This window comes from Mytilus galloprovincialis, chromosome 9, assembly GCF_965363235.1.
Source record: "Mytilus galloprovincialis chromosome 9, xbMytGall1.hap1.1, whole genome shotgun sequence".
Lineage (NCBI taxonomy): Eukaryota > Metazoa > Mollusca > Bivalvia > Mytilida > Mytilidae > Mytilus > Mytilus galloprovincialis.
Window position 1 is genome coordinate 10,959,469 of NC_134846.1, and position 15,741 is coordinate 10,975,209.

A 15,741-nucleotide genomic window follows, 5' to 3' on the forward strand; every position below is an offset into this window, starting at 1 on the left:
AAGAGAAATTGAGTTGAAGCAAAACTTGAAAAATACTGTAAACCAGCTTAATTTCACGAGTGATTTATTTTTGCGACCTTCGCGAGTAGAAAAATATCTCGAATAGAAATAGTCGCGAACATGTTAAACTTTGATTATTTCTTACTTAACTACATCAAGTAAATTTAGGAATCATGAAATTAAACGCAGCGAAATGGACGTGGAACAGCTAAACGCGAAATAAAGTATCCGCGAAATAAAGTATCCGCGAAAATAAGTTAATTTACAGTATATGTTTTTTATTTTTCAGTATTTTACTGATAGAGATCGACTAAGTTCTTTTAAAATAGCATTCAGTCTGAAAATATTTTTTTTAGACATCAATGGTATTGTTAAATCTTTGTGGAATGATATGAAACTTCTACAGATGATTCTTCAAGATTAAGAAATAGCATCGGAAGAAAAGAGCTCAGTTTAAAAATAACCTACATCTGTATTTTTCTGATAAATGAACTTAATTTTTGAATGTCAAAATTAAACTTTTATACTGATAGCAATAATGGCAGGTGAGACATAGAACAAAATTGCTAAAAAGCAGTAGACTTTAAGCATATGTTTTATGCTTGTGTACCATATTCATGAGGGGGGATAGGAGGGGTCTTGATCCCGAAATCCCGGACTTGAAAAAACAAAATCCTGAGGTCCCGAATTTAAATAAAGCAAATCCCGACATCCCGAAATCCGAAAAAAAGGATTCCCGGATCCCGAAATCCCGAGCTTAAAAACACCAGATCCCGGAGTCCTGATAAAGGTCCTATCCCCCCTCATTCATGCTAATGAGAGAACAATTATTTTGTTTACAAAACAAAAACTACCCAATATTTAAGAATACTATGCATTTTAATTTTTATAGAGTGGAGTAGCAGAATGTACTTTATGTAAATTTGTGATGCGTGAAGTGGATAACATACTCAGCGCTAACAAATCAGAAGCAGCCGTCAATGCATCATTACAACAGATATGTAACTCTCTACCAGATCAACTCCAGGGACTGGTAAGTTCTTAATATAAAAATAAGGAGATGAGGTATGATTGCAAATGTTCAAACGGCATAGATATTGGCAATTTTAAAGACAATCATACAACCTTCAACAATGAAAAAAATATCATATAGTGGTCAGACAATCTGAATGTATACTAAAAGCAGATATATAAAATGTAATAGTAGAAAAGTAAAGCTTGAAAATATGATGCTGTTTATTTCAAAAATGATTTAATATTTGTAACAGATAGACTGCAGTCTTATTGCATGCTTGTTATTTCAACATCAGAATATGTAGGTACATACTTATACTATTTTTTAGCAGTCTCTTTGACTGATTATGAGAGCCCTGACACTCTGTTGTAACCTCTGCTGTCACAAACTGAAAAGTGATTTATTGTTGGATAGGGATCTGTCTGGTAAATTAAGAAATATTTTTATGCCCCTTTTATGGGCATTATGTTTTCTGGTCTGTGCCTCCCTTCGTCCGTCCATGTTTTCGTTCATCCATCTGTTCTTTCGTCCGTCTGTTCATCTGTTCGTCTGTCCTGCTTCAGGATAAAGTTTTTGGTCAAGGTATTTTTGATGAAGTTGAAGTCCAATCAACTTGAAGCTTAGTACACATGTTCTTTATGATATTATCTTTCTAATTTCAATGCAAAATTAGAGATTTTACTCCATTTTCACGGTCCACTGAGCATAGAAAATGATAGTGCGGATGGGGCATTCGCGTACAGCGGACACATTCTTGTTTAAATACAAGACACACTTTATTTTGCAAAACAAGATATCAGTATGTTGTGCTATTTCATGAGAAACATTTAATCAAAATTTTTATTTGTTTTATATTTTGCAGTGCCAACAATTTGCTCCAATTTTATTGATAGCCATTAAAAATGGTTTGGATCCTAACATGGCTTGTACAACGATAAAACTGTGTAATAATGGTGAGTAGGAAAATAAACAAACTCAGGATTTTTTGTATAAATAAATAAATATTAATATATCTTTTTTGCTCAATTAAAAATTGACAATATTTTAAATTTATACAAAGTATTGACAGGTCCAGATATTTGTACTTGTATTTTTAAATACAAGGAATTAAAAAAATGGAGGATGGTCTTATTTATTATGATGTTTTTTTAGGAAAGATGTTTTCTGGTTGTTGAGTCTTCGACTTCAGTCGAAAAAGCGAATCATAGCGATCCTACATTCCGTCGAAGTTGGTGTCGTCATTGTTGGTGTCATCGCGGCGTCCACAAATATTCACTCTGTTTTTTCATCATTTTTGACAAGTTTAAGATGGAGGTCACACATGTATTAATTTGTAAAGATGTGGGTTAAAAGTTGGTTTTCATTAAAGCCGAAATTGTTTCCCTTTGAATTTTATCTGTATTTTAATATTTTTAATGTTTTCTGTATTTTTAGAAGAAGATGCTTATGATATGGTGGAAAAGATAGAGTTTGATTATGACTTGGTTCAGAAAGAAGCTTTGGAAAAGTATGAAAAAGAAGAAGAAAATAATGCGAAAGTATGTCAATTTCTTTCCTTTCAGGGAAATTTTAAAATAAGAATACCACTACAGTTGATGACTAAAAGTAACGTCACAGTACCCAAATTGCACCTATTCAACATACACAGCTGAGAAATTCTTAAAGTTTTCTTTGAGACTTAACAATTTGTATTTTAGTTATTTGACATTATACACGTCTTACAAAATAGGTAAATATATTCAAAATTCACAGTTTGTATCATCAGATAAAGCTTTTACTGGAAAAGAAAAATGTGCGAAAACACTGTCATGCGACGTTCACCAAAAGTCATCTTTTAAAAATGAACAAAAAAAATATGTTTCTAGCATCCATTTAAAAAAAAAATTAATAGTAAACATGTACTTATATCAAATTGTTCTAAATATTTAAAAAAACAAAACAAAACATTGTTATTTGTTTTTTAATAATGTGAATTTAAGCATGGATGCAATTTGGGTACTCCTCATTACGTACAAAATCATGGATAGTTCGGAGGTCGATTCAAACCATTTTTTCTATGACTCAATATTGATTAAAAATAAAATTGGTGTACCTATATAATAAAGAAGGATACAGCTACAAAAAAAAAACACAGAATGGAAATTATTGTCTTCATCAAAATAAAAACTTGGGTGAAAAAATGATCAAAATAGGTGCAATTTGGGTACGGTCATGTTATTTATAATTACACATATATTAGACAGCAACCAAACAATCACCATTAAGACATCAAGACTTTAACAGAATGCATCAGTGACAACTTTTGTAGGTGAATGTTTTCATTTATTACCAGATAAGATACAATAAATGAAGATCATCAGTGTTTTACTTTTTGAGGGAAAAGACTTATTAGAATTGAAATTTTGACTGGTAATAATGTCCTTTAATTTTTCATAATTGTAAGGTGTACATGTCCATCTGGCAGGGTTCATCTGACCTTGACCTCATTTTCAAGTTTCATGAGAATGTCAATTTTATGTGATACCTGTAGTATATCCTTTTATCTTTAAGCCTTGTACATAGTTTTTTTGACAATATTTATCTTATATACTTCCAGGCAAGCATAGGCTGTACCTTGTGTAAATTTATCATACAAGAGATTGACCACTTCATTGTAACAAATGAGTCCTCTGCAGCCATTAATGCAACAGTATATAACTTGTGTAGTAAACTACCAGCTCCACTAGACAAACTGGTGAGTAGATCATTGTTTTGTAATATAACTTGTGTAGTAAACTACCAGCTCCACTAGACAAACTGGTGAGTAGATCATTGTTTTGTAATATAACTTGTGTAGTAAACTACCAGCTCCACTAGACAAACTGGTGAGTAGATCATTGTTTTGTAATATAACTTGTGTAGTAAACTACCAGCTCCATTAGACAAACTTGTGAGTATATCATTGTTTTGAAATTTAACTTGAGTGATAACTGTATGGCCAAATGCATTCTCTGTTCAGTGATTCAAAGCATTAGTGAATTTTCAGGTCAAATTCTCATTTAAGAATCTAATGGATTGATGATAACTTCATGGTTTTATACCAAAAAAAGAAATGAAGATATTTATCATTTGAGCTTTCGATTTTACAATTTGATTACAGACATTCTGTTTTGAATTTTCCTCGCAGTTCAGTATTTTTGCAGTTTTACTTTTTATACGCGCGTCAAAATTTTGACGGGACGTATTATGGTATACAAATGTCCGGTGTCCGTCCGTCTGTCCGTCCGTCTGTCCGTGCGTCTGTCCGTCTGTCTGTCCGGCCAGCGTAAACATGTCGCACCGTAACTTGAGAACAACTTATCCAAATTTCATGAAACTTAACATAGTTGTTTCTTATGATAGTCAAATGATCTGTATACTTTTTGGTGAAAATAAGATTGAAACTTTTTGAGTTACGGCACTTTGTTACTAAAACAGGGGTGTGTTTTTTTCACATGTCGCACCGTATCTCAAAAACGATTCTTGATTATGGCTTAAAACTTTAAACACTTCTTAGTTATATTAATCTTGATATCTGTATATTTTTGGTGATGATTCAAAATTTTATTTTTGAGTTATTGAGTATTTTGTAAAAAGGGGGAGGGTTTTGGGGGAAAGACGGCTTCAAGCCGTCAATCTTCTATGGGGTTGACCAGAGTGACATTCCCTCACATCATTCATTTTAATTTTATAGTGTGAAAAACCCCCCAACAAATCTTACTTAGATTAAAGAGAAGGAGACCCAAAAATGAATAGTTTGACTTTAAACAGTTTTCTACACATTTCCCTTCTGTTTCTCACGAAATTATCGTATCTTGAGCTCTCCTTTACACTATTTACGTTTCCTCTACAATCCGGAAAAATCAGTATGACGAGATATTCTAAATATATCCAACCTACATTGTATTTTTAATTTATAGTGACGTCATTCTTGGAATGCCACACTATGCAGAAGCAGGGATATCCTTCACTGGTTATTTAAATCATTGTCAGAGATCGTATACTAATTACAAATTGGTATTTGTTAAATTTAAACATAATAATGTTTGATGTAGATGATTAGAACATCAACATGCAATACTTTAATTTGTAGGTCATCAACTTTCAAAGTAAACAAAGATCGTGGGGTTACATGAGATAGGGGAGAGAAACGATTTTATTATTTTTTTCTTTAAAACTTCTGTTTTGAGAATGTTCCTCCAATTCAGGAGCATCTCAATTGATGAGTAAATATCCACTTAAATAAACGTTAATGTATTTAAACAGTTGAAATGTGACATTTCATTGGATTAGTAGTCTTCCATTAAAACTAAATTTTTGTGTACCAACATAATCATTGTAATGGTAAAAAAATAAATTAAAAATGTTGCATTTTTGTAGTTTAAACCTGAGACTACTATGTGTTATAGTAGTCTCAGTTTAAACCTATTTATTCATGAAATTTACATATATTTCAAATTAGGATTTGGAAACAAGCTTTACACAGTTTACATCAATCATATTGTTTTTTTTTTATTAGTACCTGTTTCCCTGTGGTGAGAGTTGTTACTGGGAACTTTAATTTTTCAATGGAAATTTAAAACTGAATAGATTTTCCAGTCCACACTTTCTTTAGAAAAAAACTTTAAAATCCAAGAGTACTGTCACAAAAAATGGAAAATGGACGTAGCTTGCAGTTCAGTGGTACACAATTACGATTTCAAAAAATATTGTAGTTGTTGTGAAATGACAGAATTCAGTTGAATTTTAGATGATTAACTATCAACTTTAATCAAATGTTTAGATTTAGAAGATGCAGATCTCTTCCATTGGTCCAAATTGAATCCTAAACTAAGGAAATGAAATTACATAAACAACAATTGATTTCAATATTGTCAACCTTCTACATGTTCTAGCTGTTCTATTTTTTCATTCTTTATATGAAGACTATCAAAAGACCCCCCCCCCCCCTTTTCCCAAAAAAAAATAATTAAATAGAAACAAGGGCCGTCTTTCCCCTCAGAGCTATTCAGCTCTTTGATTTTTACATGTCACACCATATCTCATAAACGATTTATGATTATTGCTTAAAACTTTACACATGTCTTTGTTTAATTAATCTAAAGATCTGTATACTTTTTGGTGATGATTCAAAATTTCATTTTTGAGTTATTGAGTATTTTGTTAAAAAGGGGGAGGTTTTTTTTTACATGTTGTGCCTTATCTCAAAAACAATTTATGATTATTGCTTAAAACTTTACACACTTCTTTTTTATATTAATCTAAAGATCTGTATACTTTTTGTTGATGATTAAAAACTTTGTTTTGGAGTTATTGAGTATTTTGTTAAACAGGGGAGGTTTTTTTTTCACATGTCACGCCGTATCTCAAAAATAATTGAGAATTATTGCTTAAAACTTTACACACTTCTTTGTTATATTAATCTAAAGATCTGTATACTTTTTGGTTTTGATTCAAAATTTTATTTTACTGATATTTAGTTTTTCGAAAAAAAAACCAGGGTTAGGGGTTTCACATGTCCCACCGTGTCTCAAAAACAATATATGGTTATTGCTTAAAACTTTCTCAGAAACTATTTATGATTATTGCATAAAACTTCCACACAAGACGTCGAGTGTATCATGCGCTCATGGCGCAGCTGTTTATTTGTAAAATACAGTTAAGCAAATTGCCGATTAAAATAAAATCAAAGTGATGGAAATCACTCATGGAAAGATTAGAAGAGTAGTTTGAATAATTTCATATTAAGGTATGGTGGGGAAAAATGAACATTTATAAAGCACTATTGCTGAAAATTGCATTTACAGCAGGACTTTAGAAGGAAACTTGTTTTTCCAGTATGAGGATAAAATGAGCTCAAATTAAATAATATGGGTCTCTTAATTTGCACAATTTTATTTAAACTGCAGTTTATATCTTATCGAAATTAAGTTGCTGGTTCTGAACATGTTTCAAAAAAACAAAAAAATGCAAAAATTCTTCTAGTAAATGTTACCAACTATCCTTGTAAGACATAAATCTGGACCAACAGCTTAAAACTTTAAAGTGTCAACAAAAAAAAAATTGAAAAATGTTGTTTTGGGGCATTTTGTAAGTTGAAACAGAGGTTATATGGCATTGAAGATAAAAAGTTTTAGAGTGCCTTTTGATCAATTTTTAAAGTATTTTTCAACACAGGGCATTGAAAATGTACTTTTTCGACGTAAACCAATTAAAAAACTTATCTTATTGAAATGTGGATTCTTTCTTGATTGCAAAAATATATATTCACTTCTAATAAAAATTCAAATGACTAAAATAGACATAATGATTGATGGGAAATATACTAATAAACAATGGTTTGTTAATTATAATTAAAAGTTTGAAAATTTTAAAACTGTTTAAAGCCAATTCCTGACAAAAAAAAAGTGTACTAATTTAATTGTTGATTAATTACAGATGATTATTGGAAATTTATCAAGTAAATTATAGGCCTTACTTGAATACCTTTTTTTTTAAGATCTTGTTAATCCATTAATCATTTATCTTTCAGATATAATTTACAGAATCACTTTATGTAATGTAGATCAAAAGTAATTGGCAATAAATAAATCTATCATCCTTATAAATATCAAACATCTAATATACATATTTGTATATTCAATTATGAGGTCAAATACTTGTGTATTAAGAATTATATGTATATAGAGTGGTCTGTATAATTATGTAAGACTGAGGTTGATAGGTAATGTGGTCAATTTGATTGGCAGTTTAGGAGGTGGGGCATTGTAATTAAAGGTTCACCTTGTCTATAATTGTTTAGTGATAATGACAGTTGTCAATCATACTAGTTAAATCAATACCCAGTTACCTAATCAAAATGTTTTTTAAAAAGCCTGCACATCAACACACCTTAATGACATACATTCTTGAATGAACTGGTCCAATATAAACCCATTTTTTTTCAGTTTATATGTGTATTATGTGCACATACATGAGAACCATAGGGAACTATATATCAGTGTGAATACATTTAGTAACAGTAGCTAACCTGTCCTGTTGTTAGGAAGGGCGGTGCCTAAGTAAAGATTTAGAACAAGTTCTTATTTTTCCAAAAAGGCATTTTACATTTTGATACTGACTTTATCCGCTCATCTTAGCAGACTCCTAGCTCGCTCGCTTGATATTCTTGCTGATAAAAGATATTGAAACTAGAAAGTAAAAGAACTTATAACTTTGGTAATCTTCTATTTACTTTTACGGGTGCTGTCGAAAAAAAATGTTGGTATGAAATTTATATATGGCATAATGTGGCAAAATATTAACAAAAGTGTTACCTTAGTATATTGGTTAATGCTATTATAATATTCAATTTCAGTGTTATGGATATGCACCAGTTATTGTACAAGATGTTGTGTCAGGATTTGACCCTGAACTGACTTGTGAAAAAGTAAAGTTGTGTACAAGTAAGTTTTAACATTTCAAGTATGTTTGTTGCATTATTAAGATATTAAAATGACATTCAAGATATCAAAGCCAATGTTTGTCTCAAATGCTAACATGGGTATCCAATTTTCTAAAAATGGCAGTTCGATTTAATATTTTCTCCCTCCCCCAATATTGTATTTTAAAGATGTTGTTATTAAAACACTATTTATTTTAATGTTGCTTTAAATTTCTTTTTTTGACAGATGATAGTATAGCTATGACAAAAGATTTCCCTTCCAGTAATATTGAAGAAGTTATGATAAAGGTAAGTTAGACCCCCCTTTTTGTGGAGGGAATTTATTTGTTGATAAAAAAAAAAAAGATAACTACACATCAATTTCTATAACAGATCAATTTTATGATTGTTCTCAATATCCATTTCCATAATAGTCTTGAGATTTAAATTCATCATAGCAATTAGTAATACTTTTTTCTAGAGTTGTTGTAAGTTCTTGTAATAATATGCTGATAAAAATAATGCAGGTATATTTAATTAAAGAAGTTGTACTTATATTATAAGGTACAAATTGATTCAGTTAACTACGTTAGAAGCCGAAATTTTCGTGGAGGATTTAATTTAGTTTATATCCACCAAATTAAAACCACCACGAAAATTTAACCTACATATAATATCCCATTTACTAGAAACCATGAAATTAAATCTCCATGAAGTCTTATATAGAGACAAAACCACAAAATTTTAACCCCACGAAAATTAATGTTTCTATAGTATTTAGATTTAAGACTATGATATAGTTACTGTTATATTGGTCATTTTATGTTTTCTATTATCAGGCTGGTCCAGAATGTGCCATATGCAAATTAATTGTACAGGAAATAGACTCATTTATAGCAAAGAACGAAACAGCCAGTCAGATCAATGCTACTGTGTATGCGTTTTGTGGTAAATTACCTGGTGCATTGACTTCTTTGGTGAGTAAATAAACTCTAAACTTATAAACTAACTGGTCCATTGACTTCTCTGGTGAGTAAATCAGCTGAAAACTTATAAACTCTCTGCTCACCTAATTCTCTCTGCCCATTTGAATTCTTTGTTTTGTAAACTAGCTCTTAACTTATTCATTCCCTGCTCCTCTAAATTTTCCATTGAGTAAATCAATTTCTTGATATTTAACTTGTGTATAAATAAACTCCCTACTGAACTTATAATTCCTGCTCTATTGAATTTTTTGTTGAGTAAATCAGTTCACAACTTGGAAACTCTATGCTCTATTGAATTTCATTGACTTTACCTATGAAAACAGCAAAAAACATTTCATTTTGTTGTACCAAATGTTGACATACAGACAGATGGACATGCAGACTGATGTATTAGGGACCATACTGTAAAATGTTGTCTAAGAAGGATGTATAAAAGCTCTTGTAAGGTCAACCCATTGAACAGTTTTACCACCAGTATTGATTTCATTTGACAAGTGATTTAAGAAAAAGTTGTTACATGTACTTTCCATTTAAGGTGGTACCTAACACTACAGGGAGATAACTATGTAAAATCAGCTAAACGTTTTAATTACGTTGTGTTGTTAAGTGAATATTAAGCTTCTCAATGATCAAAATTAGTGTTTGTCAAACTGCTATATAACCAGTGTAATTTTTCTGATAAATTGGTTGGTTAAATTTTTTTGAAATTTTATATTTTTGTTAAAGGGTCAAAGTAAATAATTTTTCAAAATTTTATGAAAATTAAACGAGCCAAATTAATTTTAGTGAAAGTGTTGGGTACCACCTTAAGTCCCATGGGAACTTATATGGCATTGTTGCTACAATAAGTGCTACTGTGTACTGAAAATATCAAAAGCAAATTCCTGTAAAGTAAAGGATTTGGTATCTTTTTCTTTTTGTTTCCTTTTTATGGTTCAGAGAATGATTCTAGAGTTAGATAATATGCAAATATACTGACAATAATATCTGGCAATATATTAATAAATAATTTAAGATAATGAAATGTTAAATTGATTCCTATTTTCAATTTATTGCAGTGTATGACATATGCACCCATTATAGTTAACGATGTTGTATTAGGATTTGATCCAGAGAAGACATGTGAAAAAGTCAAACTATGTACAAGTAAGTTTGATATTTTATGAATTATTACAATACAATGAATACGTATTACATGAATAATTTTGTGGTAAATGGGAGATAACTCTGTTTTTTTATTTGAGACATGTATTTATTGAATAGACTGCCTTCTGCTGTTGTCTGCTCTATGGTCGGGTTCAGTTGTCTCTTTGGCACATTCCCCATTTCCATTCTCAATTTTATATAGTACATTCATATACATTTTTCACATACATACCTTCTGCTGTTGTCTGCTCTATGGTCGGGTTCAGTTGTCTCTTTGGCACATTCCCCATTTCCATTCTCAATTTTGTATAGTACATTCATATAAATTTTTCACATACATATTAAATTTATGACAAACCATGTATTCAGAATTCTCTATTATGAGAAACTCGTGTATTATTTATTCAATTAACTATATTTTCTTAGAAATATCTTGCACTGAATATATTCACCATCGTGTGCTATAAAATTCTGTAGTGTGTTATTTGCTCCCTCTTATAAAAATATATAAATCAAATAGTAGGCATTTTATTGGTATGTTTGCTGTGAGTTAGGTTCCTAGTTGTATATTCTTAAAGGAAACTGTTTCAGATAAATCAATGAAAAAAAAAAACAGTGTCAAAGCAAGGTGGTTTAAATTTTAATAATAGAGATTTGCATATAGTTAGTTTAATCTTTTTCAATGATAGTTTAATCTTTTTCAATGATAGTTTAATCTTTTTCAATGACAAATGTATATTTTTCTAGATGACAGTATTACATTGTCACCAAAATCTGAAGCGAAAAAAATTGAAAAGAAGATCAAGGAAAAAGTTGAGGTAAAATTAGTTTTAAACCTTTTTTTAGCTCACCTGCCAAGTGAGCTTTTCTCATCACTTGGCGTCCGTCGTCTGTCGTCGTCATCGTCCGTTGTTAACTTTTTTGTCATTGTCCGTCGTTAACTTTTACAAAAATCTTCTCCTCTGAAACTACTGGGCCAAATTAAACCAAACTTGGCCACAATCGTCATTGGGGTATCTAGTTTAAAAAATGTGTGGAGTGACCCGGCCAACCAACCAAGATGGCTGCCATGGCTAAAAATAGAACATAGGGGTAAAATGCAGTTTTTGGCTTATAACTCAAAAACCAAAGCATTTAGAGCAAATCTGACGGGGTAATTTTGTTTATCAGGTCAAGATCTTTCTGCCTTCAAATTTTCAGATGAATCCGACAACCCGTTGTTGGGTTGCTGCCCCTCAATTGGTAATTTTAGGGAATTTTTGCTGTTTTTGGTTAGTATCTTGAATATTATTATAGATAGAGATAAACTGTAAACAGCAATAATGTTCAGCAAAACAAGATCTACAAATAAGTTTTCATGACCAAAATAGTCAATTGACCCCTTAAGGAGTTATTGCCCTTTATAGTTAATTTTTAGCATTTTTCATAAATTTTTGTAAATTTTTAGAAAATATTTTCCACTGTAATTACTGGGCCAAGTTCATTATAGATAGAGGTAATTGTAGCAACAAGAATGTTCAGTAAAGAAAGATCTACAAACACATCACCATCACCAAAACACAATTATGTCATGAATTTATCTGTGTCCATTGTTTAATATGCACATAGACCGAGGTGAGCGACACAGGTTCTTGAGAGCCTCTAGTTATGGATAGAGATAAACTTTAAACAGCAATAATGTTCCGCAAAGTAAGATTTACAAATAAGTCAACATGACCAAAATGGTCAGTTGACCCCTTAAAGTTGCCCTTTATAGTCAATTTTTAACAATTTTTCGTAAATCTTAGTAATCTTTTAGAAAAATCTTCTCCTCTGAAACTACAGGGCCAAACTAAACCAAACTTGGCCACAATCATCATAGGGGTATCTAGTTTAAAGAATGTGTCCGATGACTCGGCCAACCAACCAAGATGGCTGCCATGGCTAAAAATAGAACATAGGGGTAAAATGCAGTTTTTGGCTTATAACTCAAAAACCAAAGTATTTAGAGCAAATCTGACAGGAGGTGAAATTGTTTATCAGGTCTATCTGCCTTGGAATTTTCAGATGAATCAGATAACTAGTTGTTACGTTGCTGCCCCTGAATTGGTAATTTTAAGGAAATTTTGTCGTTTTTTGTTATTATCTTGAATATTATTATAGATAGAGATAAACTGTAAACAGGAATAATGTACAGCAAAGTAAGACCTAAAAATAAGTCAACATGACCAAACTGGTCAATTGACCCCCTAAAGAGTTATTGCCCTTTATAGTCAATTTTTAACAATTTTCATAAAATTTGTAAATTTTCACTAACATTTTCCGCTGAAACTACTGGGCCAAGTTCATTATAGATAGAGATAATTGTAAGCAGCAAGAAAGTTTAGTAAAGTAAGATCTACAAACACATCACCATCACCAAAACACAATTTTGTCATGAATCCATCTGTGTCCTTTGTTTAATATTCACATAGACCAAGGTGAGCGACACAGGCTCTTTAGAGTTGAGTATAAAAGAGAGGGGAAAGATACCAAAGGGACATTCAAACTCATAAGTCGAAAATCAACACAATAGATAAAAAAGAAAAAAAAAAACAACAGACAAACAATTGTACACAAAATACAACATAGAAAACTTAAGACTGAGTAACAAAAAACCCACCAAATCAAGACGTGTTATCAGGTTACTCATAAAGGGTAAACAGATCCTGCTTCACATGAGGCACCCGTCATGTTGTTCATCAATTATTTCTCAACATTATAATACCTCCACTCAACTGTGTTTAAATAAATATATTTCAATATTCATAACTTCTTGGGTCATTGATCAATAGATGACTTCAGAGTTTGTGCACTTTTCCATAAATTTTTACGTCCTTATGCTTTTATTACACCACTGTAAGAACATATTCTTATGTTCAATAAAGTAGCTTAAGCCAACCTTTTCTTATAAAACAACTTGAGGCTAGTGTATGGAAGATTATCATGAGTAACAATTTTAAGCAAAATGTGACCTATATTTAGTCCATTAGGTTATTGTCAGCCAGTCAGTGTTCACCTGACCTTGACCTCATTTTCTTGAATCATTTTTATACGACCGCAAAAATTTTAATTTTTCGTCGTATATTGCTATCACGTTGGCGTCGTCGTCCTGCGTCGTCTTGCGTCTTGCGTCGTCGTCGTCCGAATACTTTTAGTTTTCGCACTCTAACTTTAGTAAAAGTGAATAGAAATCTATGAAATTTTAACACAAGGTTTATGACCACAAAAGGAAGGTTGGGATTGATTTAGGGAGTTTTGGTCCCAATATTTTAGGAATTAGGGGCCAAAAAGGGCCCAAATGAGCATTTTCTTGGTTTTCGCACTATAACTTTAGTTTAAGTAAATTGAAATCTATGAAATTTTGACACAAGGTTTATGACCACAAAAGAAAGGTTGGGATTGATTTTGGGAGTTTTGGTTCCAACAGTTTAGGAGTTAGGGGCCAAAAAAGGGCCCAAATAAGCATTATTCTTGGTTTTCGTACAATAACTTTAGTATAAGTAAATAGAAATCAATAAAATTTAAACACAAGGTTTATGAACACAAAAGAAAGGTTGGGATTGATTTTGGGAGTTTTGGTCCCAACAGTTTAGGAATTAGGGGCCAAAAAGGGGCCCAAATAAGCATTATTCTTGGTTTTCGCACCATAACTTTAGTATAAGTAAATAGAAATCTATGAAATTTAAACACCAGGTTAATGACCAGAAAAAGGAAGGTTGGGTTTGATTTTGGGAGGTTTGGTCCCAACAGTTTAGGAATAAGGGGCCCAAAGGGTCCAAAATTGAACTTTGTTTGATTTCATCGAAAATTGAATAATTGGGGTTCTTTGATATGCCGAATCTAACTGTGTATGTAGATTCTTAATTTTTGGTCCCGTTTTCAAATTGGTCTACATTAAGGTCCAAAGGGTCCAAAATTAAACTTAGTTTGATTTTAACAAAAATTGAATCCTTGGGGTTCTTTGATATGCTGAATCTAAAAATGTACTTAGATTTTTGATTATTGGCCAGTTTTCAAGTTGGTCCAAATCGGGTCCAAAATTAAACTTTGTTTGATTTCATCAAAAATTGAATAATTGCCGGGGGTTCTTTGATATGCCAAATCTAACTGTGTATGTAGATTCTTAATTTTTGGTCCCGTTTTCAAATTGGTCTACATTAAAGTCCAAAGGGTCCAAAATTAAACTAAGTTTGATTTTAACAAAAATTGAATTCTTGGGCTTTTTTGATATGCTGAATCTAAACATATACTTAGATTTTTGATTATGGGCCCAGTTTTCAAGTTGGTTCAAATCAGGATCCAAAATTATTATATTAAGTATTCAGCAATAGAAAGAAATCTTCAAGTGCAATAGCAAGCAATTTTCAATTGCACAGTATTGCGCAATAGCAAGAAATATCTAATTGCACAATATTGTGCAATAGCAAGAAATTTTCAATTGGAGTTATCTTTCTTTGTCCAGAATAGTAGTTGAATCAACTTAAATCATTGTTTTATACAATATACAATGTATATTCACTTTTACTACCAACTGATAAATTAAAACAATCTTTACCATTCAGTGATAACAAGCACTTTATTTTACATTTTAATATTTTATGATGTATTTAAATGAGTAGTTATTGTTGCAAACTCCATTAGGAATTTGAATTGAGATCAGTTTTGGAAAAAGGGAAAGGGGGATGTGAAAAAAAAATGGGGGGTGGGGGGGGGTTTAAATTTTTCTCATTTCAGATTTCATAAATAAAAAGAAAATTTCTTCAAACATTTTTTTGAGAGGATTAATATTCAACAGCATAGTGAATTGCTCAAAGACAAAAAAAATATTTTAAGTTCATTAGACCACATTCATTCTGTGTCAGAAACCTATGCTGTGTCAACTATTTAATCACAATCCAAATTTAGAGCTGAATCCAGCTTAAATGTTGTGTCCATACTTGCCCCAACTGTTCAGGGTTCAACCTCTGCGGTCGTATATAGCTGCACCCTGCGGAACATCTGGTTGAAGGTTAACCGTATGATAGAGGCAGGGTCTCTGGTACTTAAAAGTATTATTTCAATTTCATTTAGACTCTCGAATTAGTTGAAAGTAAACATTGTTCTTTGTTGAACTATGTATAAAATGACCTGCA

At 31.3% G+C, this 15,741-nt stretch overlaps 1 protein-coding gene across 5 annotated transcripts in view; it reads left to right on the top strand.

Annotated features, from left to right (window-relative positions):
• The window catches only part of LOC143044388 (uncharacterized), a 62,573-nt gene that overhangs the window by 13,361 nt on the left and 33,471 nt on the right, over positions 1–15,741 (top strand). For 3 of the 5 annotated variants that reach the window (XM_076216372.1, XM_076216376.1, XM_076216374.1), the window contains exons 9-17: positions 893–1,033; positions 1,878–1,968; positions 2,450–2,553; positions 3,612–3,749; positions 8,391–8,478; positions 8,704–8,765; positions 9,296–9,433; positions 10,501–10,588; positions 11,336–11,406. In XM_076216372.1, coding sequence (XP_076072487.1) covers positions 893–1,033; positions 1,878–1,968; positions 2,450–2,553; positions 3,612–3,749; positions 8,391–8,478; positions 8,704–8,765; positions 9,296–9,433; positions 10,501–10,588; positions 11,336–11,406 — 921 coding nt within the window. The remainder of the gene's footprint in view (positions 1–892; positions 1,034–1,877; positions 1,969–2,449; positions 2,554–3,611; positions 3,750–8,390; positions 8,479–8,703; positions 8,766–9,295; positions 9,434–10,500; positions 10,589–11,335; positions 11,407–15,741) is intronic. The other 2 variants (XM_076216373.1, XM_076216375.1) reach the window with 2 other exon arrangements.